The 24,776-nt window shown below is 45.0% G+C and overlaps 1 protein-coding gene across 2 annotated transcripts in view; it reads left to right on the top strand.

Moving 5' to 3' along the window:
- The first annotated feature begins 2,022 nt into the window (after positions 1-2,022).
- The window catches only part of USP13 (ubiquitin specific peptidase 13), a 113,239-nt gene continuing 90,485 nt past the window's right edge, over positions 2,023-24,776 (top strand). The window contains exon 1 of one of the 2 annotated variants that reach the window (XM_080654127.1): positions 2,023-2,624. In XM_080654127.1, the coding sequence (XP_080510253.1) occupies positions 2,457-2,624 (168 nt within the window). In that variant the 5' untranslated portion in view covers positions 2,023-2,456. The remainder of the gene's footprint in view (positions 2,625-24,776) is intronic. The other variant, XM_080654128.1, reaches the window with a different exon arrangement.

The following is a 24,776-nucleotide window of genomic DNA, read 5'->3' as shown; positions in this document are numbered from 1 at the left end:
CAGACTTCCTAAGGCCAAACAAGCATCTATCTAACTATCACTCTATCTATCACTCTATCTATCTGTCTATCTATCTATCTATCTATCTATCTATCTATCTATCTATCACTCTATCTATCTATCACTCATTGCATATATTTCTATCATCTATCTATCTATCTTTCTATCCATCTATCTATCATCATCTATATTGACGGACAACATTAGAAATATTTACCACAGTTAACAACCAACTAGAAGGAAGGCCCATGGTGTACTGGATGAACCAGAGTGCTTACTGCGTATCGTCAGCCTTGCATGCCTTCCTTGTTTTCACACATTGATTTGCATTTGGCTTTTTCCCTCTAGTAATATTATTTGTAGATTATTCCACATCAGCACACACAGAGCTCTTCATTCTTTTCAATGGTATTGTATTTTAACCATTTCCCGTAGATGGATCTTTAGGCTGTTCTCAGTCTTTTGCACTATAACTAATGCTCCAACAATGATTCTTACACAGCATGAATTTATCTGTGGCATAAATGTCCAGATGAGGAATTGCTGAAAAAAGACAGTACAGTATACACATATAAAATTATGATTGGTGTTGTTAATTTCCTTTGAAAGAGGTTTACCATTTTTATTCCCTCCAATAATATTTATGATGGTCTATTTCCCAAACCCAGGCCAACTCAATATATCTTTATTAGGCTAACGGCTAAACAATGGTGTCTTCATTTAGTTTGCATTTAATTTAAAAATATTTAAATGTTTAAGTTTGGAATGCGTTTGAATCAAGTTTTTCCCCATAATTGGACAAGATTCTGAAACAGACACAGATACTACTAGAGGGTGATAATCAGGGGAGAATAAGTAAAAAGCAAAAACTCCTTCACAGTGTCTGCCCGATATGGGGATAGGAATAGTGTTTAGTATCTTGCTTTCTGCCTCTTTTCCTTCTCCATTTCCATCAGGCAATGTGTTGTATGCTTGAGCCTTGCTTAAGGGAATGGGAATTTAGAAGAGCAAGGCAAGAGAGGGCTTGTCTGTCCACTTCACCTCAATTTCCAGGGACCTCTCCTGCCTCCCTAGCAGAACCAGCATATCGGCAAAATCAGGAAGAATTATAGAAAAATAACGGAAGGAAAAAAAAAAAGAATTTAAGGACAATGATCTGGGAGAGGCGTTTTAATCCACTATTTCTGCGTTTCAAGAACTGGCAGGAATCACCAGGTATCCTGCACTTTATTGTCCGTATGGTAAGGGAACCGCAATGGAATTGAACCCGTTTTAAGAGTTTTTTGGTAATGGCCAAAGCCGGTTTGGCTCAGTGGATAGAGCGTCAGCCTGCGGACTGAAGGGTCCCGGGTTCGATTCCGGTCAAGGGCATGTAACTTGGTTGCGGGCACATCCCCAGTGGCAGGTGTGCAGGAGGCAGCTGGTCGATGTTTCTCTCTCATCCATGTTTCTGACTATCACTCTTCCTTCCTCTCTGTAAAAAATCAATAAAATACATTAAAAAAAAAGAGTTTTTTGATAATGGAGTATGCTGTAAGGCATTCTCTGTTTACAAATTATTCCCCCACTCCCCCCACCTTCCGACCAATCCCAGTCATTATTTGTTTTGAGGAACTGGAGAGCAAGACAGGAATATATATGTCTGCATGTAAGATCCCCCACATCAGGCAATGGAATGCTGGACAGGGAGACCTCGAATCACGTAGAAGACGGTACAAAAAGAAAGATATAATCCCCTCCGGATGAAATCTTGATGTAAGAAAACTCTGTATGAGAGCAAAAATAGAGCCCAGCTTCACTGGGTCCTGTTCTCTTCTGATGAGCTTTGGATGATAAGTGAGGAACAAGCCTGCGTGAGGTTAACACCGAGGCGCAAAGAGCAAATTCAGATTTGGGCCCGACGTTAGGGTCCAGATTTGTACATGGAGTTCCACCCCTACCCAATCAGGGAACGTTCCCATTCCATCTTCAGTTATTTTAAAAGCAAGCGGTTTTTAAACCCCCATTCCTGCTCTTTGTGTTGCTGCCTCGGAGTTGCTTCCTCGCAACCTAACGCCTGTGGGGGAGCCCCCCGCAGGCCGCCGGCATGGACCTGCAGCCTCCCTTGCCCACCCCAGGCTCCCAAGCCGACGCCCGAGGGCTAGCCCTCCGCCCCGCGCCGCGGAGCCCGCCCGGCCCAGGCCCCTCGCCAGCGCCCCCTCCCCGGCACGCTGCGGCTGGCGCTCCCCTGCGCCCCGCCTGACGCTGCAGCTGGGCCCGCGATTCGCCATTGGATTAAAAATAGCAGCGTCCCCCCAGCCCCGCCTGCTGGCCCCAGGGTCCCGGTGCCCGCTCCCGCCCCGCGGCCCGCTCTCCCCGCCCGCCGCAGCTCGGCTCCGATCGCCCGCGCAGCCCGCCGCCGCCGCGGGCAGACCCAACTCCGCTCGGCTCGGCTCGGCTCGGTGCGCGCCGCGGCCATGCAGCGCCGGGGCGCCCTGTTCGGCGTGCCGGGTGGCAGCGGCAGCAGGAAGATGGCTGCAGGGGACATCGGCGAGCTGCTGGTGCCCCACATGCCCACGATCCGCGTGCCCAGGTCTGGGGACAGGGTCTACAAGACCGAATGCGCCTTCTCCTACGACTCGCCGGTGAGTGAGGCTGGGCTGCGCTCCCGGCACCTGGGGGAGGTCGCGGTGCCGGCGGCCTGGGCGTCTGCGAGCTGGGGAACTGGGCGGCACGTGAAGCGGGCGGGGAAGATGCGCAGTGGCCGCCGGGGATCTCCTCCTCCGGGCGGCAGAGTTGGCTCTAGGGTACTGCAGTTCGGCGAGCGCTTAGTGAGTGCCTGCTGGGGACTGGGCGCTGCCTGCAGCCGAAGGTTGGGTCGCCAGGGGGGTCTGCCCCGCCAGCCTTCCTAGGCTAGCAGGGCCTCAAGCTCCGCCACCGTTTGGAAGATCGAATGGAAGTCTCCTGATCCGAACTGCACGGTGCAGAGGGTTTGCGTCCTCCTGGAGGCGAGACCGCAGGGCGCGTAGGTGGACGGATGGATTCCCTTGGACACTCACAGCCTTTCTCTTGGACTGTTTGCTTTGCCCAGGGATTCCCACTCCTGGACAACCCTAATTTCCCCTTTGAGCTTTGCTGCCTGCACTTTCCATTTCTCCCCACTCCTTTTCTTTCCGTAAGAATGTCAGAAGAAACCTCTGCTACCTCTACTGGGGGTGGGGGGTGGGGGGGACAGAAATAGGGAAATCTCCTGGATTATTATGGTTTTCTTAAACCTCTCCCCTTTCCCCTTTAAGTGAGTCACTTGGACTGAAATGCACTAGTATAAATTATTAAAAGTTCAATCTCGAGTCGTGACCTCAGAGACTGGAGGAGGAAGTAAAGACGGATGCCTGCCTTCCACCCAGGACACTGATGGTGGTTTTCACCAGGTTGTGTGTGTGCGTGTGTGTGTGTGTGTGTGTGTGTGTGTGTGTGTGTGTGTGTGAGAGAGAGAGAGAGAGAGAGAGAGAGAGAGAGAGAGAGAGAGAGAGAGAGAGAGACAGAGAGAGAGACAGAGAGAAAGAAAGAGAAGGAAAAGGAGGGCGAATGTCCCTTTCAGGAGTCAAAATGGGCTTCGAAGTGACTCAGCTGTCTGGCGTTTATCATGTCTTTCTGAGGACCAGGTTATTTTTATCCACCCACTTTAGATCTCATGTGTCACCCTGCAGATCCCAGTGCAACTGGGAGGTGCCTGGATCGGAGGGGCTGAGGCAGGTTTCACAAGAGTCTAACACATTTTATTCATGTTATGTAGAGTGTTGTTGGAGAAAAGACAACAACCACCCAATGAGTGGCACATTTCCCAAGTATCTTGTGGGTTACTTGGCTGATTTCAAAGTACTTTCGTTGGTATATGGTGGAGCACCAGAGTTCATATCCTCTCTGTGACATTTAGTTTTCCTTTTATGCTAATTCCAGATCATTTGGGGGATAAAAATCTCACTTACTTGTTAATTACTTATTTTTTTTTCTTTCGAAAAGATCTGTGCAAAGTGGAATGAAATGGTTGTGTTTAATACTTAGCATACTGTGGTCACACTATTTAAAGTGATTGTCAGCAGTGGCATTAAATTCTGTTATCCACAAAAGTATTTGAAAATTTCAGGGTTTGTGTCCAGTGCTGGGCAGGTTCCCACTAATAGCTCCTAAGGTGCAGAAGGATGGTCTTCACTTAAGCAACTGACAGGCTGTGAACTCCAGGAAGAAAAAAGTGGCCTAAAAAAGTCTTTTAGGAGCACAACATGTCAACTGTTTGGTCTGGGTTGATCTTCAAACTTTTATTTATTTATTTTTACAAAATTTTCATTGGTGATGTTTACCTCATTGTATAATGTATAGCAGGTGTGAAAAAGCTGACGATTTAAATTCACTTCTACAAATAGTTATTGGGAGCTTACTGTGTGCCAAACACTAGATGTTCTAGAAGCATCTTGTCCGATGTAAAATGATGATTTCATTCATTCCTTGGGGAGGACTGGGCTTATTTACAAGGCCGATGAATCAGTATATTTCATTTTCTGTTTCAGGGAGGAAGAGAAAGAGGATTTTATAACAAGTTTTACCAAAGCACAGTGCATGATAATGTGAGATCTTTCCCTATGGTAGTTACTTAACACTTCATCATGAACCAAGCAAGGTTTCTTGAGCACCTACTATGTGCCAACTCATATAGGCATGGCTGTAAGAATTACACAGAGGAAAATGCCTCGGTGCCAAACACACCAGAAACTTTAATCCACAAGTATTATAGGACTGTTGAAGAAAAAAGACCAAAAAATCATTTGATTAAAAATAAGAAAGGAATCCTTGCTTTGGATACTTTTGAAAAAGGTCATAGATAAAGATGGATAGAAATAAAGGAGACCAACATTCCAAACAAGGTAAATTACATGTGTAAACACACGAAGTGTGAACATTAGTTTCTTATTTGCTTGTAATGTATTTGGAAGGAAAATATTGATTTAACAAGAAGTCAGTAGAATAGTTCCTAGAACAGGATCTTGATTTTATGTACATGTAGTCAGTTATGGAAAGCTACTTAAAGTAATGGGATTTACATTGGTGTTAGAGGAAGACTGAACTGATAAACTTTTATTATGTATCTACCTTTGCTGTGCCTCACCTTTTTTGGGTATGAGTATTGAGTAGGATGGTATGATAACTCATTTTAGTATCCCTGTCCTTCCATTCTTTTTCTAAAAATATGTTTTTGATTTCAGAGGGAGAGAAAAGGAGGAGAGTGAGTTAGAAACATCAATGATGAGAGAGAATCATCAGTTGGCTGCCTCCTGTACGTCCCCTACTGGGGATCGAGCCCACAACTGGGAATGGAACCATGTCCTCCTGGTTCGTGGGTCGATGCTCAACCACTATGCCACACTGGCCAGGCCCTGTCCTTTCTTTCTTCTCACCTTCCAGGGCTTAGCACAAAGCAGGTGCTCAGTAACAGTTCTTCTGGGATGAGTGAGAATTTGTTTTTTCATCTGCTAATTTGGTTTCATCCCAGACCCACTTTGCTACCTCATCCTGTAGGTTCACCTCTCCATGACTCGGCTCACCTTGCAAGATCTGTAATGTGACCTTCCTGGAGAGTGGGGACTATGCATCTTCGTGTCCTCAGTAGCCTGCCCAGCATCTGGCGTAAATACCAGGAACTCAATGAATGTCTAGGAAATGTATGAATTACATGTGGTTACAGGTTCTGAAAATGGTAAGGACACAACAGATAGGAAACTTGGGAAAAGGAATCATGGGGGATTATGTAGAATGTGGTAACTCCATTGATTGTGGGGTATAGGATTCAGACAGGCAGAATCCTAGCTCTGTCACCCAGCTCTGCAACTTCTATCTGCCTCAGTTTCTCCATCTGTGAAATGGGGCCAATAATTGAACCTACCTCCTGGGTTGTTTTGCAGATTAAATACATTAATATATGAAGTGTGCCTGGCCAATTGGTAATCATTATAGAAAGGTAAGAAAGTCAATCACGGATGGAAGCCTGAGTGTTTGGATGTCAGGGGTTATGCAGAAAGTTTCATGTGGTTACGTGGGGAAATTGGTTCACACTTCTGCTCACAAGTCTTCAGGGACCACCGTGTAAAATCTCCTCCATCCCCTGTCCTGTTGAGCCCCTCTTTCACCGCAGTGAGCTTTGTCCCACCTCTCCTCAGCTTCCAGGTTGCCAGCTCCCGGCAGGCCAGTCTCCAGGTCTTCGACGCATGAGATTCATTTCCTTTTCCAGGACCACCTTCCTCTCCTGATCGTCTTTCAGGGCTTCCTCACCTTTCCCTTTCTGCTTCAGACTTGGTCCTTTCCTCTGGAGCCTCTGTTATTACTTAGAGTCTGTGTCATCACCACAGCAGTAAGTTATAGTCTGACTTCCATAGTTTGTCATTATTTCCTTCCTTCCTTCCTTCCTTCCTTCCTTCCTTCCTTCCTTCCTTCCTTCCTTTCTTTCTTTCTTTCTTTCTTTCTTTCTTTCTTTCTTTCTTTCTCTCCTTTTTCCCATTTAGCTGGTAGTTTTAAAGCCTCTTTCCAAGCACCAGGTACTGGAGGAGCTGGGCCACTCTTGTGTTTATTTGCCCCCGCCCCACCTGTCTGGGGTGGAGAGCTTATCTTAAGCCTGGTCTTAGCTGGATCAACTGAAAGATTGAGAGCAGGGCTTCGGCCCAGGCAGTTTATTTTGGAAAGGTATCCCAGGGAACAGAAGTGGAAGAACATCCACGGGAACAGTGACAAAGGGAAGGAAGGAAAGACAATCCAAGAGTGAGTGAGTGAGCCGGCTACCACTGCGGCCAGTCGTGCCTAAGCCGGGCGGGCGGGGACTCTGGGAAACTGTTGAATGTACCTCCTCACCCTCCACCTGGGTCACGGAAGAGGGGAGTTTTACCCACTGGCTCCCATGGCCCATTGGTCAAGGGTGCTCCAGGGGTGAAGCGCCCTCACTCTTCCGGGTGGGTGTTGGTGCGGGAGGGGCTGAGCAGGCAGCAGCTGGGAAGGTGGAGATCCTGGTGCAGTGAGGCTAAAAAAGCAGGTCACACCTGCTGGGCAAGCAGCTATACCCCAAAAAGGTGGCCCGAGAGGATGTGAGAGCAGCATAATGAGTGCCCCACACCTCTTCTTCCCTCCCAGCACCGATCAGCACTATTTTGTAAAAGGGAGTTTCCCCCATTCTCCAAAGCTCTGAGAGCTCTGGGTGATGTTGAGATGTCACTGTTGGTTCTCTGCTTTCCTGGGAGTCTTTGCCAAACTCTGGTGGACGGGGCCTCATGGAAATGGCTGGTTTAGATATGCGTTGGGAAAGGCTTTGAGGTCATCTACTTGTAGGAAAACTTCCTATTAGGGGCTCAGTAAATCCTTCTGTGATATTGTTGATTTGTTATAAGGAACGTACTGTATATTTGGTCTTTGTTCCTGGCACAGAGTTCCTAAAACTCTTGGAGTTTCCTAAGCGATAAGAGGCAAGAAGGCGTTATTTGTTATTCATAACAAGCCCCTTTCAACCACACCTGTAACCACCGTTCTATTTCCTGTCTCTATTCTAGGCCCCTCATGTAAGTGGGATCCCACAGTATTTGTCCTTTTGTGTCTGGCTTTTTTCACTTAGCATATCTTCAAGGTTCATCCAGGTTGTAGTATGAGAATTCCCTTCCACCTTTTGGCTGTGATGAATAAAGCTGCTATGATCATTGGTGTATAAGTTTCTGTTTGAGTCCCTGTAGAATCTGTCTTTTTACTGTTGTGCTATGCATGCTGCCTTCTGGGCAATGAGACTGGCCATGACAGTGCTTACTTGGAGTGGAAAAATAATTTAATTTAGGATCTATGCAGAAAAATCATCATCCTAATGGATAAACAGAAACTGATATAAGATAGTAAAGTAAAATTTAGGAAGCACATATTTTATTTTTTTTGAAGATGAAAACCTAAACTAAGCCTAATTAGTTTCACATATCAAAAGTTCCCTGCCCAGCCCTGGCCTGTGTGCTCAATGGTTAGAGTGTTATCCCTAGAACTGAGGGATCTCGGGTTCAATTCCCCTTTAAGGGTGTGTACCTGGGTTGCAGATTTGATACCCGGTCCTGGTCAGGGTGTGTGCGGGAAGGCAACTAACTGATGTATCTCTCTCACCTCTCTCTCTCTCTCTCTCTCTCTCTCTCTCTCTCTCTCTCTCTCCCCCCCCTCACCTCTCTTTCTCTTCTCTCCTCCCACCCTCCCCACTTTCTACTCTCTCTAAAATCAATGGAAAAAATATCCTGGGTGAGTATTAACCAAAAAAAAGTTCCCTGCTCAAAGCAGCTAACTAAAAAGTTGTTTTGTAGCAATGATTCTCAAGCTCTTTGGCCCCTTTTATACTCTTAAATATTTTTGAAGACCTTTAAGAGCTTTTATGTGGTTTCTATCTATTGTTAGTTACCATACTAGAAATTAAGACAGAAAAATTTAAAACAACTTCCATTGCATTAGCTATTTGAGTGGTGATGTCATCATATGTCATGATGACTCTTGAAAAATGCCACTGTGTGCTCATGAGAGAATAGGATTGAAAAAGACAAATAAATTCACCTTATGAAAACAGGTTGACCTTGCAGAGTACTTGAAGGGTCATGGGGGCATCACATGGTTCCAAGGTCATACTTTGAAAACCAAAGTTCTAGAGTTTAGTCAAGAAAAGTACAACTGGTTCCTCCAGTGACGTACCCCACCTGCACTGCGGCTTTTATGGGGTCAAATTTTCACATGTGAGGTGATTGAATAATTGGTTGCTAATCTTCTTCACTCAACCAGAAATGCTATGTCTCATACATTCTTTTTTTTTAAAAATTATGTATTGATTTTCAGAGAGAGAGGAAGGGAGAGAGAGAGACACATCGACTTGTTGTTCCACGGATTTATGCATTCATTGGTGGCTCCTTGTATGACCGAGGATCAAACCCACAACCTTGGCATATCAGGACGACACTCTAACCAACTGAATACCCGGCCAGGGCTCATACATTCTTTTTGAAGCAAATTAGAATGTAGAGAATTTGACTCCTTTTGAAAAAATTTGCACCTACTTGGACTGGGAATTAATTGTTGGCTCTTTCAGAGGTGAGAATTCTTTATTCTGTTGACTGTGAGCTTCACTGTAGTGTGATCTGGCTGGGCTGTTTCTTTGGGGAGCCTAGACTTTGAGCATCATGATTTTTTCCCTTTGACCACTGGTTAGGAGACCTTTGCCATCTCTCGCCTGGGAGGTGAAAGCCTGTCTGGCAGCACCCAGGGAGCTGAGTGGGAGGAGGACGAGGATGGCTCAGCATCTGCATACTGGTACTGGTGGGGTAGTGTCTTCTGGTTCTCAACCCTATCCCTGTTTTGTTAAGCTTTTTCCTGTGCTGCAGGGGCTGGGAAGCTGGACACCTTTGATAGAAGGACTTTGGTTTTGAATCTGCCAGTGAGAGATTCAGAAGGTAAAGAGAAGAAGCCACGATTGCTATTGCGGCTGTGGCACGTGGCAGGCGTGGGAATTTCCTTGTTCTTGTGGGACTCAGAGCCACCTCAGCTGGGATCATCTGTGCAGTTTTTTGTGATGCGTGTGCTTCCTGATTTCCTGAACATGAGTGGTGGTTTCTCTGCCCCTGGCTCTCACAGCTCCTCCCAGGATTTTGTAAGCCTCCAATTCCTTGCATTAAATCCCTTCCTGCCTGAAATGCCTAGGATGGTTTGTCTTTTCTAACTAGATCTGGACCAATACACATATATTACACCCACATCTCCAAGTCCCTGTGTATTCAGCATGGAACCCCTATTCTTAACTGAGCCCGGTGTACCACAGACCTGAGTCCTTTGTTTCTACCTGCTTTAGAAGAATCTCTAGTAGTTGGTTGATGTGGGAAGGACTGCTTGGCCTGGAGGAGAGGTTTGGGGCTGTGACTGCTACCTAGACAGATTTCCAACCCTTCCTCTTTCTTTAGTCCCTCTTTTACCCCAAATTCCAGAGTTACCCAGGGCTGTTTGTTCTGGAGTCTTTTGGAAGTTCTGTGGTGTATGTCAGATTTTATCCTGGCTTTCTATGCCATGGGCTTGGAATCCAGCTTTGTCAGCTTGTCTGAGTCTTTTTAGCACGTACCCATTTGCAGTCCACGTTCCAGATTTTGTTGCTGTGGTTTATGTTTTCAAAAAATCCCTTTACAGTCCTTTTATTTGTGTTTCATAAAGGAGTGAAATTGATGTGTGAGTGTAGTCTGCCCTCGTTCCCTAGAGTCCCACTTTTCCAAACTAAAATCAAGAAGTCACTCTGGTGTTTTTTTGGCAGTAATTACCTTTAAAGTTGTCTCATTTTTCAAGTTCTGGGATGTAAGCGATGCTGCTGATCCTGTCAGGGAGCCTTTCTGAGAAAGTTTGTGATCTCAGCTTGTGTTGAATCTAGAGGTGCAGTTCTGAATTCTGCTTCTACTCCCTGCCTGTGGCTGCCTTGGCCCGGGACTCACCTACAGCGGCTGCCGTCATTCATCACCCCAGCTGGGAGGTGTACAGTGCCATCCAGTCTCCCTCCCTCTCTTTAAAAAACTATGTAAATACACATAACACAAAAGTGACCATCTTAACCATTTTTAAGCATACAGTTTAGTGGTGTTAAGTACATTCACATTGTTGTGCAACCATCACCACTATCTATCCCCAGACCTCTTTTCATCTTGCATGACTGAAACTCTATATCCCTGATAATAATAACTCCCATTTCCCTCCCTCTCCCCACTCCCTGGCAACCACAAATCTGCTTTTCTCTGAATTTGGACTGCTCCAGGTACCTAATATAAGTGAGATCATACAGGATTTGTCCTTTTGTGACTGGTTTGTTTCACTTACCATAAGTTTTTAAAGTTCATAGGTTGTAACGTGTTGGGATTTCCTCCCGTTTAAAGCAGAATAATATTCCATTGTATGTGTGTACCGCATTTTGTTTATCCATTCATCTGTGGATGGACACTTGGATTGCTTCCACATTTTGGCTACTGTGAATGATTCTGCTCTGAACCTGGGTGTACCTCCCTCTCTTTTACACCACATCCTGCTAGTAAGCAGGTGCCCAGGTCCCAGCATAACCTCCTTTCTCCTTCTCCACTGCCACCGTTCAGGCCCTCATCAGTCCTTGCCTGGACTCTTGCAGAAGCTTCTTAACTGACCACCTTGCCTCCCTTCCTGCCTGTCACACTGAACTCTTCAATGTTTTTCTGAAACATGGGTCTTATCATGCCATTTTCCTGTGTAGAAATTTTCAAAGTCCCCATTCAGACTTTTCTAACACAGCACGTGTTGCTCCAATTTACTTAGCCAGTGCCGTCACTTAACACCTGCCTTCTGCTTACTTACATTCCGTTTGGCCCAAAAGATGTTGTGTTCTTCAGGTGCTCAGCCTGGACTGCCTTCTCCCAGCCCCTCCCCTCCCCGCAGGAAAACCCTGCCAGTCCTTAAACACCAGCTCGGGTATTCTTTGTGAGCGCGCTCTACCCCCCTCTCCCCGCCCCCCTCACCCCCCGCCCCGTCCCGCTCCCCAGCTGAGTCAAACATTCATTTTCCTGTGCTTCCAAAATACTCTGTACATCTCTGTCAGGGTTGGGATATGATTGTTGAAGACATGGAAGAGCTGAGGGCTTTGAGAATGAAAGGGAAAAGAATAGAGGACTGAAAGGCTGCCATTTGGGAACCTGTATCTGGTAGGCTACATCTGTTCTGTTCCTATTTAAAAAAAATCATCACCATATATTTTGGTATAAAAATGTTACTAAAAATAGCCAATATTGTATTTTTTTATTTTATCACTAGAGGCCCGGTGCACGAATTTGTGCATGGGTGGGGTCCCTTGGCCTGGTCAGTGATCGGGGCCATGTGTGGTGGAGGGGCTGGCGGCTGGCCGTGGGAGGTTGGCCGGCCAGGGAGATTGTCTGTGGGAGCTCACTGAACACCAGGGGGAAGCTCCTGTGTTGAGCATCTGCCCCCTGGTGGTCAGTGCACATCATAGCAACCGGTCGGCCGGTTGTTTGGTCATTCAGTTGCTTAGGTTTTTATATATATATAGATATAGATATTATCTGACAAGTCATAAACTTGACTCTTAAAAATCCAGGGAAAGGTATCTTGGGGATTTACCAAGAGTTTTGCATGTTGTGATTCTAGGTGTCCCAGGGGATGTTGGTAGAAGTGGTCACAGGTGGTGTCCCTCAGGGAGATGACAAGAGGGCAGGTCCCTGTGGATATAGCCCAGGCCTCTGTGCTGCTGCTCACGTTCAGTATTATGGGGGTCATCGAGGACTCCCCTTGTCCCATGTACAGGGAAGATGTGCACAGGAGCACCTATTTTTAGGGTTAGGACAGCAAGACAATGCAGTAATGACAAGAATTTAATGAATCTGAACAGGCCACTAGATTAGAGATGTTGCTTGAGGTGCACAGTATGTGCTTACTGTGATAATATTAAAAAGCAAACATTTTGTTTTGTATTTATTAGCAAGTATTAGTACTTAGTTAGAGCCTGGTACATCCAGCCCTGAGCTAGTTGCTGTAGGTGGTAGGGAGGGTGTGAGTATTTAGGAGGGAAGCAGAGGGTCACAGGAGGGGAGAATGACATGGCTCTCCCCTCCAATTTTCAGTGTCTATTATGAGACAAACAGTGTACTAGGTACTTTTTATATATATTATCTCATGTAATTACAATAGGAATTGGCTTATAAGCGATAGTTAGTGGTGCTGCCCTGTTTTACAGTCGAGGAAGCTGAGAGTCAGAGGTTAGGCAGCTTGTTCAAGGACTTGTTCTAAGGCCGGGATGTGGCAGAAATGGGACTTAGCCCTGATGAGTCATGAAGCACATCTAGGATATTTAAGTTTTAAACAGTGTGGCAAGGGGACAGCACAAGGACAGTGGTTATTTAGTGTGGGTGTTCTAGAAGTGGAATGAGGAATAGTTGGTGGGAGGTGTGGAGTCCTTGAACAGGAATTCACTAGGAGTCTAGAGTAATATTGGAGGGGGTGTGCTTTCATTAGGGTGATGATAGTGGGGGTAGAAGTGGCTGGGTGGTGGGAATAAACTCAATAGAAATTTTCATGAACAGTATGACCTAACTTAATGACAGAATATGCAGTGGGTGAAGGAGTGGGAGGAGGTAAAGGTGACTTCACACCTATAGCTTGGGAGATGAAGTGAATCCAGGATGAGGAAGGTGAGATGGTCAGATGCAAGTGGCCAAGTCCTGCATGCCCACTGGGACAGTTGGGGACTGGATGGAGCTTAGAGGTGAGGGTTAAGATTGCAGAGACTGGCAGTCCCTAGTTTAGAGACCCTGGATTTGTGAATAGCCCTTCCTTGTGAAGGACCCCAGAGCCCCACCTCTTTGCTCCTGAGACCTTTCCCCCTAAGTTGTAGAGGAAGCAGAGACTGGCACATGCCTCTTGCCCTCCCACCGATTGGCTCAATTCCCAGAGAAACTCAGGAGCCTGGGGCAGTATTTTTTCCAGGAGTTAGAAATTTGAACAGATAGTCATATTACCCAAGTATAGTCATATTATAGATGGGATACATGTAAACTTTAATGTTTTATGATATAAAATCACTTTAGAGGAAATTTGCCCCATGTTAACCACATGGGTGATTGGCCAAGAGGTTGACTGTTCTTGTGAGTTGCAACTATGAAAACTTTCTCCGAATCAAATCAAGTGTTGCTGTTTTTGTCCTGGCTGATTCTTTGGGTGTGGCTGTAAAGTGGTGACCTGGACATAGATGTTTCTGTCCCCAACAATTCTTAGAAATAGGCTTGGCGGTCTGCTAGTGGGATTAGTGGGTGATTGGCCAGGAGGAAAGAGGACATATGGGCTTGAAGGTAAGGAATGGGCCAGGGAGAGGGCAGGGGTGAAAGCAATTTCTATATTGTATCCTTTGGGGACAACAGCTGAATTGTTCCTTTGGACCCAGCTTTGGGCCTCCAGCCTGAAGCTTTGGGAGGGGCCTCAGCTGGTGTGGACTCTTTCTCCAGGCCCTGACCAGCAGAACAGGACCATGGACAGATCCAATGGCAGACCCTACGTTGATGAGGGTGGGTGGACTGTGGGGTTGCCAAAGCCTGCAGCTATTCACCAGGGTCTGGGGGCCCCACACCTTTGATCTTGTCAGGGAGCTGTCAGCCTGGGGCAGCTCCTCCCAGGGACTTCAGCTGCCTGAGTCTGGGGAGTGGAGCTGGTGGGGCCTGCTGAAGCCCCCTTCCCGGCAGGAAAGCCTGGCGGGGCACCTGGCACAAGCTGCTGGAGTGGGGTGGCTCTCCTTTGCCTGTCCCTTTTATTTTCTTGGAATGAAACAGCCTTGAAGAAAAAGAGGAAACTGCTCTTTTCCCCAGGCCCCCATGATGGTGTGTGCTAGCTCCTGCCACCAAAACGTCTGCTTCTCGGTTGCTCCAATCAGCAGGTGGGAGGAGGGCAGACTGGCCTGGGTTCAAATCCCTCCACCCCTTTACTACTGAGCAGCAATACGACTTCAGCAAGTGCCTTAATTTCACTGGGCTTTGGCTTTCCTCTCTGTCGTGCCCCCCTGCAGTGTTGTTATCACGGCTGCCCATCACAGTGACTTACTGCTTCCCATCTCTTCAGTGGGCTTCAGTGGGAGGGATCCCTCCGAGAAGAAGGTGAAGAGGGATTTTATGGTCTTGGCTTTGCAAGAGAGACATGCTGTTCTTGGTAATTCTGTGCGAGGCTCTGCTCTGAGGGCCCGCCCGGGGCATGAGTGTGTGCTGCCTCCTGAGGGTGACGGGGCGGGGCTGTTATTCATCCTCACGTTCACCCCCTGGTGATGGGCTCTCAGGGGTTAGCCTGCACACCGAGTCCTCATGTATAATGCAGTTTATCAGGGGACATGCATCCTGAAGAGACCCATCTCTTTTAGAAAATAAGAAGACATGACCATAAAAGGTTTTTCACCTTTGACAGGGTGGCCTCACCGTTTCTTTTCTTAGATGTAAGCTGGGAACCACTTCGATGCGTTGTGGCTTCATTTCAGCACTGCTGCGGACGCTCACCTAGTGTCTTCAGCCTCTGATGATTTCTGTTTTGTCACCTGTCCTGTGAGCATTAATTATAGTAGCTGCTCTCTGTGCCCTGTCTCAACCCTTGTTCCCCAGCTATTTGGTGACAGCGTCCTCATTGCTCCAAACACCCAGAGCAAGGATTTGGTGTTACACTTAGAAAAAAAGTTAATGAATTTATATTGTGTCAAAGCCTAGCTGTTCAAACCCTGCCTTTAGCCTGTGCAGCTCTGAGGCGTAGGAGTCCTCTGCAGAGAGGGAGGCCTCCAAGTTGGAGCAAGCTGGAAGAGCCACTGCATGAACATTTCTATTATTTCTTAACACTTCATGGCCACAGTATGCTTTATCAGTGTTTGGCAGAGAGGCCGACACCACCTTGAGATGCTACGCATTTGCTGTTTTCTACTTGGCTTATATAGCCAAGTGTATTTCAGTGGATTTGCGGTTGAAACCAAAATTTTGGACTTTGCAAATATTGTATCTGGTAGTTCTGTTCTACTGGTCAACTGTTGAGTCTTTCCTTGAGCTCCAGAGGGCAGGGCTTTATTCCACATTTCCTTCTTTGGGTTGCATCCTGGCTGCGCTTGATCTGGAACCTGGTTTTACTTTCTTATGGCACATTTGCTTCCCATCTGCATGTGCTTAGTTTTTCATTTAAAAACTGTTGTCTGTTTGTTTTGCTCGAGAAGTGAGAATGTACTGGGGATCTGTACATTGGAATATTCATATCTACTATTCAGAGAGGGAAGTGCCCGAGAGGCTGAATTAATAGGCAGATGGCTGCTTACTGAGAGCAAGGACTGAGCAGAGAGAGGTGGGCAGTCCTGTGAGGTACTGAATCAAAGCAGTTAGGAGTGTCCTTGACTTGGCCCTTTTCCACACAGCCCCACATCTCATCCATCTCCTAGGCTTATGGGCTCTATCCTAACATCGTACCCTGAATCTGCCCAAGTTTCCCCTTCTCTGCCATGAGCCCCCTTCCCTCTTCTTCCTGCCGCCTCCCCCTGGCTAAGCCGCCACGTGGCCTTGTTCAGACAAGGGCTGTCTAAAAGGATTTTCTGTGATGATGGAGTTTGCCGTATCTGTATTTTCCGGTGTGATGACCCCCAGCCACGTGTGGCGTGGCTATTGAGCAGCTGGAGATGTGTCCAGAACTTTTAATTTAACATAATTTAAATTAATTTAGATTTAAATATTCACATGTGGCCAGTGGCTACTGTATATTGGACAGCGAGAGTCTAGAACAGTGGTCGGAAAACTCATTAGTCAACAGAGTGGCAAATCGCAATTTGCTGACCACTGGTCTAGAATATGTAATGGCTTCATAACCATACATTCTCTTGACCCCTCTGTTCCTGTAGTTCTCCCCCAGTAGCCAGAGTGACCTTTTAAAAATGTATAGCACCCGGCCGGCGTGGCTCAGTGTTGAGCATCAACCTATGAACCAGGAGGTCACGGTTCGATTCCTGGTCAGGGCACATGCTCAGGTTGCGGGCTTGATCCCCAGTGTGGGGCATGCAGGAGGCAGCCAATCAATGATTCTCTCTCATCACTGATGTTTCTATCTCTCTCTCCATCTCCCTTCCTCTCTGAAATAATATATATATATATAAATTATATATATATATATGTATTTTAAAAAATGTATATCAGATTGTGGCATTTCTCAATTGAAAACCCTCCAGTGGCTTTCATCCCACTTAGATTGAACTCTAGCTCTTCTCATGCCCCTGAGGCCAACTCCTCTGGCCTCAGCAGACCTCTGCTCCTCAGATCCTGCTACCTCTCCCTCTCCCTCGATCTTAGCACCCTGACTGTCTCTGCTTTTGTTTTTGGTGATGTAGCTAAGCATTCTCTGGAGTTGTGGCCTTTGCACATGCTTTTTGTCTAGCTAGGGTGTTCTTCCCACTTTGCTTGTCTGGCCCTTCATCCTTGAGCTCACCCCTTCCCTCATCCCCTGAGCTGCATAACATCCCCCAACCCTCTTATCTCTCCACCCTCCCTCAGGCTTCTCTATCACCGTTATTGCTGCTGGGAATTATCTTCTGTAGCTCTTGTTTGTTTCCTGTCTCTCCTTACCAGGATGGAAATGTCATCAGGGCACCAACCTTGCTTGTCTGTCTCTCTCTGCCGAGTAAACCCCTGCCCCGTACCCCCCACCAACTTCTCTTGCCCCCAGAGAAGACAGCACAGCCTTATTCTCCTCCTCAGCTTCTTTTCCAGACTCCTCACGACTGTCCGACTGTCCCTCGGCTGGAAGCTTGGATGGCATCCAACTGGGATACGGTGTCCTTGATGTGTTTCGTTTTTTTCTGTTGTAATCACATTCGAGTCTGGCTCCCTGAGATTACAGTCCTCCTCTCCTCTCTCTTTTACTTGTGTGTCCCCAAAGTTCTTTAGCTACACATTTCAAAATAATCTCTTAGTTATTTCAGACCTTCCTTTCACTGTGAGTAACGAGACTACGCAGCACCTGAAGGCTGTGAAGGTGGCTTGCAAAAGCTTAAGGAACACTTTGGTGAAGAAGGGGGAACATTTGGATGATGCCTATTCTGTTCCATATACACATATTTGGTTCTAAATACACTCAGTGAAGGAAAATCTTATTGTTTTGGAAGAAAAATTGGAAAATGCCGAAGGACAAGATGAAGAAAACAATCCCACATTATCTCGTCATGCTGAGATAACATCGCGCCACCCAGCGTGCACATCACACACGCAGTTTTATCACTGGCTTCCTCCCTCAGAAATACCTCTGAGTAACCACTCGTCACAAGTCAATTTTAAATGGCCGAAGAGTGTTAACTTCCATGGATATGCCATAAATTACTAAACACATCTGTTGTTGGGCATTCAGGTTATTTCCTTTCACTGTTATAAGTACCTAATTTCCTTAACTTATTTTCTTTTTTTTAATCCTCACCTGAGGATATTTTCCCATTGATTTTTAGAGAGAGTATCAGAAAGAGGGAAAGACAGAGAGAAATATCGATGTGAGAAAAACTCATGGATTTGTTGCCTCCTGCACAAGCCCGGACCAGGGCCCGGGCGGGGAGGAGCCTGCAACAGAGGTATGTGCCCTTGACTGGAATCGAACTCTGGACCCCCGCAGGCCCACGCGCTCTATCCACTGAGCCAAACCGGCGAGGGCTTATTTTCTTTTTTTAAAAATCAGTGTTCCAGAAAATACTATGTTCTTGTCCTTTCATCTCCCTTTTGCACGAGTGTGGGTGTCACAGCCTTGCGGGAGGCGGGGGGGTGGGGGGGGGGGTGGGGGCGGTGGTATGCAGTTTGTCCTGTACTTGGATTTGTTGTGACTCCATCTACCGACATCATGTTTCTCTTTGTGGCGATGACCGCTTGTTTTCCACACGGTTCCGTGGTTCTAAAAACAAGCGTTACGCAGCGCCTCTTGCTGCTCACACATGCTGGCCCAGCCTTCCGGCCTTCCAACGGAGCTGGTCTCCAAGAGCACGGCATCGTAAACAAAGTTCTCCGAACACCTACCGATTGACAATGTGGTGTATTTTTAATTGAAATGACGGGTCACTGGCTACTCTGAAACACGTTGTAACCTTGACCTTTACATTCGCCATTGTTTTAATGTTCTTTTAAATGCCAGGCAGTATAACAAAAAGGAGACTTCTTCCTTGATGTTACTTCTGGATAGTATGCAGTATAATGGAAAGTAATAAATGAAAGGCCATGGATATATCGTGTCCATATTGAAATGCACTGAAGAGTGCGTTTAAACCATGGGCTTCTAATGCTGCTCTTCTCTCTGACGGTTTGATCGTGGGATGGGAGAAATTTTCAAAGGGAATCATTATACAGCCTTAGAGAAATCCTGAGTGATTTCAGGTTTCTAAATCAAGCCTTGCATCTTGGTCAAGTTTCTGTTTAGTGCATCACGGAGATGATAATTAGAAACTTATTTAGCTAAGAACACGCAGAGAAGCACACACTGGCCATTCTTGGCTGGGTGGCCTCTGAAAGTGGGAGCCGGACAAGGGTCCAAGGTGGGATGGGGTGTGGAGATGGCAGCCATTGTCCCAAAGAGCCATGTGAGGCTGGCTTGGTGACTGAAGGTAGGAGAGCTGGGCCAGTGGGGTTCAAGTGTCCAAGCTGCTAAGAGTGTGACTTGAGCCAAACAAACCAGAAAAGCTAGTATTCCTGCTGGGGTCTCAGGCTGTAAGTCTATGCACGACCATCAGTTTTCTTTTCTTTATTTTAATCGTCAACTGAGGACATGTGTTTACTGGTTTTTAGGGAGAGGAAGGGAGAGAAAGATGGAGAGAGAGAGGAGGAGAGAGAAAGAGGGAGAAAAGGTGGGAGGGGGAGACAGACAGAGAGAGAAAAAGAGAGAGAGAGAGAGAGAGAGAGAGAGAGAGAGACAGAGAGAGAGAGATTGGTTGCCTCCTGAATACGCCCTGACCAGAGATCAAACCCAAAATCTAGGCATGTGCTGTGACCGGGAATCAAACCCACAACCTTTTGCTGTACGATGACACTCCAGCCACCTGAGCTACCTGGCCAGGGCCAGTTTTCCCTTGATGCTCCCCATTATTTAGCTATGCCAGATATGAAATGAAGGCTGTGCCAGGAAGTAGTTTAAAAAGGGGCACTGAGGACCCGTTAGAGAGAATTAAACTATGTAACAGAATGACAGCAAATTACACACACCTGCCATTGATTCCACCAATGTTCAGTCCTGCTTGGTTCCAGATACTGTCTTTGGAATTCAGTAATGAATGTGAAACAAGTTTCCTGCTCTCAAGGAGAGGCTGTGCTGCTCAGCTTCTGAAATCAGTGGCCCCAAGTGAAGGAAGCTTGGGTTTTTCACAGCTTCAGGTTTCAAATAGCAAGATGCGAACAGTTGTGAAGTGGAAGTGGGTCTGGGGTGAAGGGCTGTCAGCACAGGCGGATGAGCAGGGAGATGAGGGAACTGGTCGTGGGCAGAGGCTGGCAGGTGGACGGGTGCACCGGTGTGGGATCTGGGGGGCATCCACAGTTGCGCAGGCATCGACATGGGTAGCTGGCTTTGATGGGGCTGCTCTGAAGGCTTGAGGCCTGAACTGGTGTTCCCAAGATCCCTGAGGTGACGCTTTCCTGACAGTGAGACACTCGTAGGATTGGGCAGTTCACCCAGCCCTGGACTAAGGCTACTCAAAGGGAAGCCAGCTGACTGGGCCACGAGATAAGTACAAGCATCGAAGAGTACGTGCTTAGAAATTTCTATAGCAACTTGACTTTGCAGCCACCTCCAAGTGCTTGAGCAGCAAACCAGTTTGAACAGGATGTAGACCCATTTGGGTTTTGTGGGACTTACAGGTGTGAGTGTGAGTACGTTCACATCTGGCTGGAGCTGGGAACTAGTCCTGTGCAGGGGGCCACGTATCTTTCCCTAATGAATAGGAACAAAACAAAACACCGGACAAAACAACCTGCTCCTGCACAACGGTAGTTTGAGAAACAGCACTGGAGGTGCTGACCCTCAGTTGGTTGGAGCGTCATTCCATACAGCAAACGGTTGTGGGTTTGATTCTGGATCACAGCACATGACTAGGTTGTGGGTTTGAGCCTTGGTTAGGGTGTGCCAGGAGGCAACCGATCAATGTTTCTCTCTCACATCGAGCGTGGAAGTAATGGGAGTGAGGCTGTGGGCCCCAAGGTCAAGGACTTAAATAAATCTGCAACCACTTATCACATCCCATTTTCAGTTCAGTCTTCGTCAATGTACAGACTCACCTTCCCTTCTTCCCCTTCCTCCTTGTCATCAGCATGTGCTCTTTTTTCATAAACATTATTTTCCTATGCACATCATATACAATTCCATACCGATGTTCTACACACATTACACATAATGCATACATGCAGCATTTTAAATAAGGTTAAAGTATTTCATGGTGTTTATATGTCACAGGTTCTTAGCTCCTCTATTTGGGGCCATCGCTAACTTTTCCTGTTATAAATAGTACATCCGTGAGTATTTTTAAACAAATGTTTTTATTTTTTTTTCTATTTCTTTTGGGTCCCTGGAGTTTGTCCCCAAAGGTGAAGTACTGTGTCAAAGGTCACAATTTTATTGCTCTGTAGAAAGACAGAATCGATTTCTATTGTCGGAATCGATACACAGACTTTTCTGTGGCTCCAGGCTGTGCGATTATAACGCTTTTTGTTATTTTAGTAGGCTTATACTAGTACACTCACCTGGAAGTTGTTTTAATGTGCTTACTTCAGGAGGTGGTGAGGATGTGATGATTTGAATTTAATATTTTCTCACCTGTAAAATTAAACAATCTTAACAAAAAAACTCTTACCAAGTTGAACATAGATGTTGACATCTTCCAATTTTATCAGTTTTACATAGTTTGAATGTAAGCTTTTCTTCATTGTCCTTTACAGCTTTATTCTGTTATTGTTGGTCTTTATTTGTTTCATTATATTTTGTGGTGTCAAACTTGTTCATTAGTGTTTATACATTTGTACTCAGTTACGCCATCTCTTTTGCGATTCTATATTTTTTTGGTTAGAAGTTATTTTCCCCTTTACAAGTGGAATAAATATGCTATTCTGCTCTTTCCTAGTTTTTAAAATGTGATCTCTTGGATCTATCTGAACCTTATTATAGTGTTTGGTGTAAGATGTGGATCTAGATTAAATTCCGAAGTCTAAATGTAACAGTAACTTTGATTAGTGATTTCCCCCTCATTCTTTGGGTTTGACATATTAAGAGCTTTTGCCATATGGAATGAATATATTTTTTTGGAATCTCTATTGTTATGCTACTATTTATTTCAAAAGTTAACCCACTATATAGAAATGTCATTTGTAATCTATTTAATAAAGCACTCCACCACCATGACTTGAAAAAAATATCATTTTGATTTCTTTCCTCTTATTCTTTGAGTTGTATTTCACTGTCAGTACAGTTCCCTAAACCTGCCTGATTAAAACAATTGCTTAATTTTTATTTTCTTCTGAAGACATATTGCACGAACTCTTAAGACAAAGGACATTGGACATTAAGAAAGAGGTTCACCCTAGTCTTTACTGTCTAGTGCAGTTACTGATCTTCCTGTGTGGACTCTGCTGGCATCATTACAAAAGCCACGATGGTAGCCTAGTTCCCTTAGTTTTAGCACAGTGCCTGTCGTACAGAAGGAAGGCCCTGCCCGATTGCTTGCTGCACTTTTGGCCCCATGAAGGCAAGTGCTTTATGGTGCTTTCTTGAAGCAGTGATTTTAGTGGGGGAGTGGCTGGTTCATGAGAGGATGGGGTTGAGGGTTCGAAAACCTCAAGAGTCAATCAGCTTATCTCTGATACCAAGGCTACAAACCGTTCTCTGTGCTTTGGTCACAAAGGAATTGGGAGAGATTTGTCAGCAGACTTGTCCTCAATAGTGAAACTGTACAGGGCATGGAGCGTTGACTGTGGATGTGAAATAAAGTGTCGTTATGGGACCAATATTTAGACATTAGTAAGGCAAGAGGGAAGATAGTGTACATCATTAGACTGGCGGGTTTGTTCTGTATGTAGTAACTTTGAAAGTGTTTTCTGTCTCAGTGTGTCCTGAGATTTTAGAATTACTGGCAAGTTCCCTGGGTAGTGACTCCATCTCAGAGCTGCTAGCAGAGGGGCATATGCTGCCTCACAGGTCAGCCCGTGTGTGATGGAAGAAGCCTGTGGGAGTTTGTCATAGAATCCTTCCCTATGTGGGGCCATTCGTCTCCGAGTGCCCTAGCATATTTCTCTTTGATTATGGACTTTGTGACAATATCAAGTGACTCCAGAAATTGAGAATGAATATTTGGTATATTAAATTTTTTTTTAAAATGTATTTTATTGATTTTTTACAGAGAGGAAGAGAGAGGGATAGAGAGTTAGAAACATCGATGAGAGAGAAACATCGATCAGCTGCCTCCTGCACACCTCCTACTGGGGATGTGCCCACAACCAAGGTACATGCCCTTGACCGGAATCGAACCTGGGACCTTTCAGTCTGCAGGACGACGCTCTATCCACTGAGCCAAACCGGTTAGGACTGGTATATTAAATTTTTATCAAATTCCCTAATAAGTCAAAAACTCTTGGCAATGAAATTAGCAAAGACTTTACGATTATTTTAGAGACCAAAAACTCTTGTATTATGTAGCTAGTCTACACTTAAACCTTTTTTTTTTCTTCTGTTTAGTAATTTTTTTGGTTCTCCCGCTAGTTGCCTAATGTATTTTTCTGACAGGTTATTATTTGTTACCACTAGCCTGGGTGGCGGTCAGATTCACTTTTTTCTTCCATCTGCTTGCTTCCCCCCTTATAAAATAATTGAGATACTAGGAGATGCATGTAGCACACCGAACTTTTAGCTTACAATGAATAATTACCAACATTTATGTAATGCATTACAGCACAGAATGTGTTTCATCTTCTTTGACTTCCATGAAACCCTGTGAGGGGGGGCTATTGGTACAGAGGTAGTTGCTGAAGCGCAGAGCCTGTATGACAACCTGCCTTAGTTTTCCCCAGTGTGTCTTCTGGTTTTCCTTCTTTTGAACAGAATTACATTTTACTGGAACAGAATGGAAGTTTTTAAAAAAAATCATAATATGTGTTGCTCAATGTAATAGGATTAATGAATAACTAACCATTATGATGAAGTAATATTTTTCTTAACAGTTATGACTATGCAAAAGAATATATTTATTATTTAAAAAATCTTTTGAAAATATTTACCTAACTTATTGATCAAATGAATATAATATGAAGAACTTTTCTAATTTTATTCAAATGATCTCATTTAAGGGAAAAAAATGTATCCAGAAGCACAAGCTATAAAATTCTGAGGTTTTTGGCTATTTTATAGTCAAGTTTTAAAAATTTCATTTGAAAGTATTTGTTGCCAGAATATAAAATTGAAATTGATTTTTGTCTATTTAACTATCCTATTACCTTGCTAAATTCATGTATTAGTTTCACAGGTTGTTATTTTTAGTTGTTTGTATATTTGTTAGGATTTTCCATATAGACTATAATGTCATCTTTATGCCTTTTTCCTCCTTGACTTTTGCAGTGTATATGCTACAGTGATAGGCACCTGTTTGAACCAGGGCTGTTATAATGTTCTCATTGTGTCAAGACGTTATGTCTGGCTCATAAACCATAGACACAATGTTGGAGGATTTTATTAGAAAATTTTTAAATAACCAATCTTGAGCTGTTAGAACTTTGAAAATTATATTTCATATATTGGTAATGAGTATCAGTGTATGTTTTGACATTATAAAGGGGGCGGGGGAATAAATGGTGATGAAAAGAGACTTGACTTGGAGTGATGAACCCACAATATAATATACAGGTGATGTGTTACAGAATTGTACATCTGAAACCTATATAATTTTATTAACCAATATCATCTCAAAAATTCAATAACAATTTTAAAAAATGCAATGTAAGGAATTTTGATAGATGTTCGTTGGCAATTCTGACAGGCATTTAAGTATTTTGTTTTGTTTGCAGGGGTGTGACTAACAGGCTCTTAATAAAAATCCACTCCCATTGAGGCAGTATGCTAATTTTAGATGCTAAGTTTAGAAGCATGTTAAGCAGATTGAGAGAAAAGGGGAGACGAGACTGGGATAGAAACTCAAGTATCTAAAATGTGAACAATATTTTTGACTATTCATTGTAGCAGTATGTCTATAATGAAAT

Source organism: Plecotus auritus (genome assembly GCF_963455305.1).
Source record: "Plecotus auritus genome assembly, chromosome: 2".
In the NCBI taxonomy this organism is placed as follows: domain Eukaryota; kingdom Metazoa; phylum Chordata; class Mammalia; order Chiroptera; family Vespertilionidae; genus Plecotus; species Plecotus auritus.
Note: the sequence above shows the minus strand (reverse complement) of the source record. Positions and strands in the feature narration are given on the sequence as shown.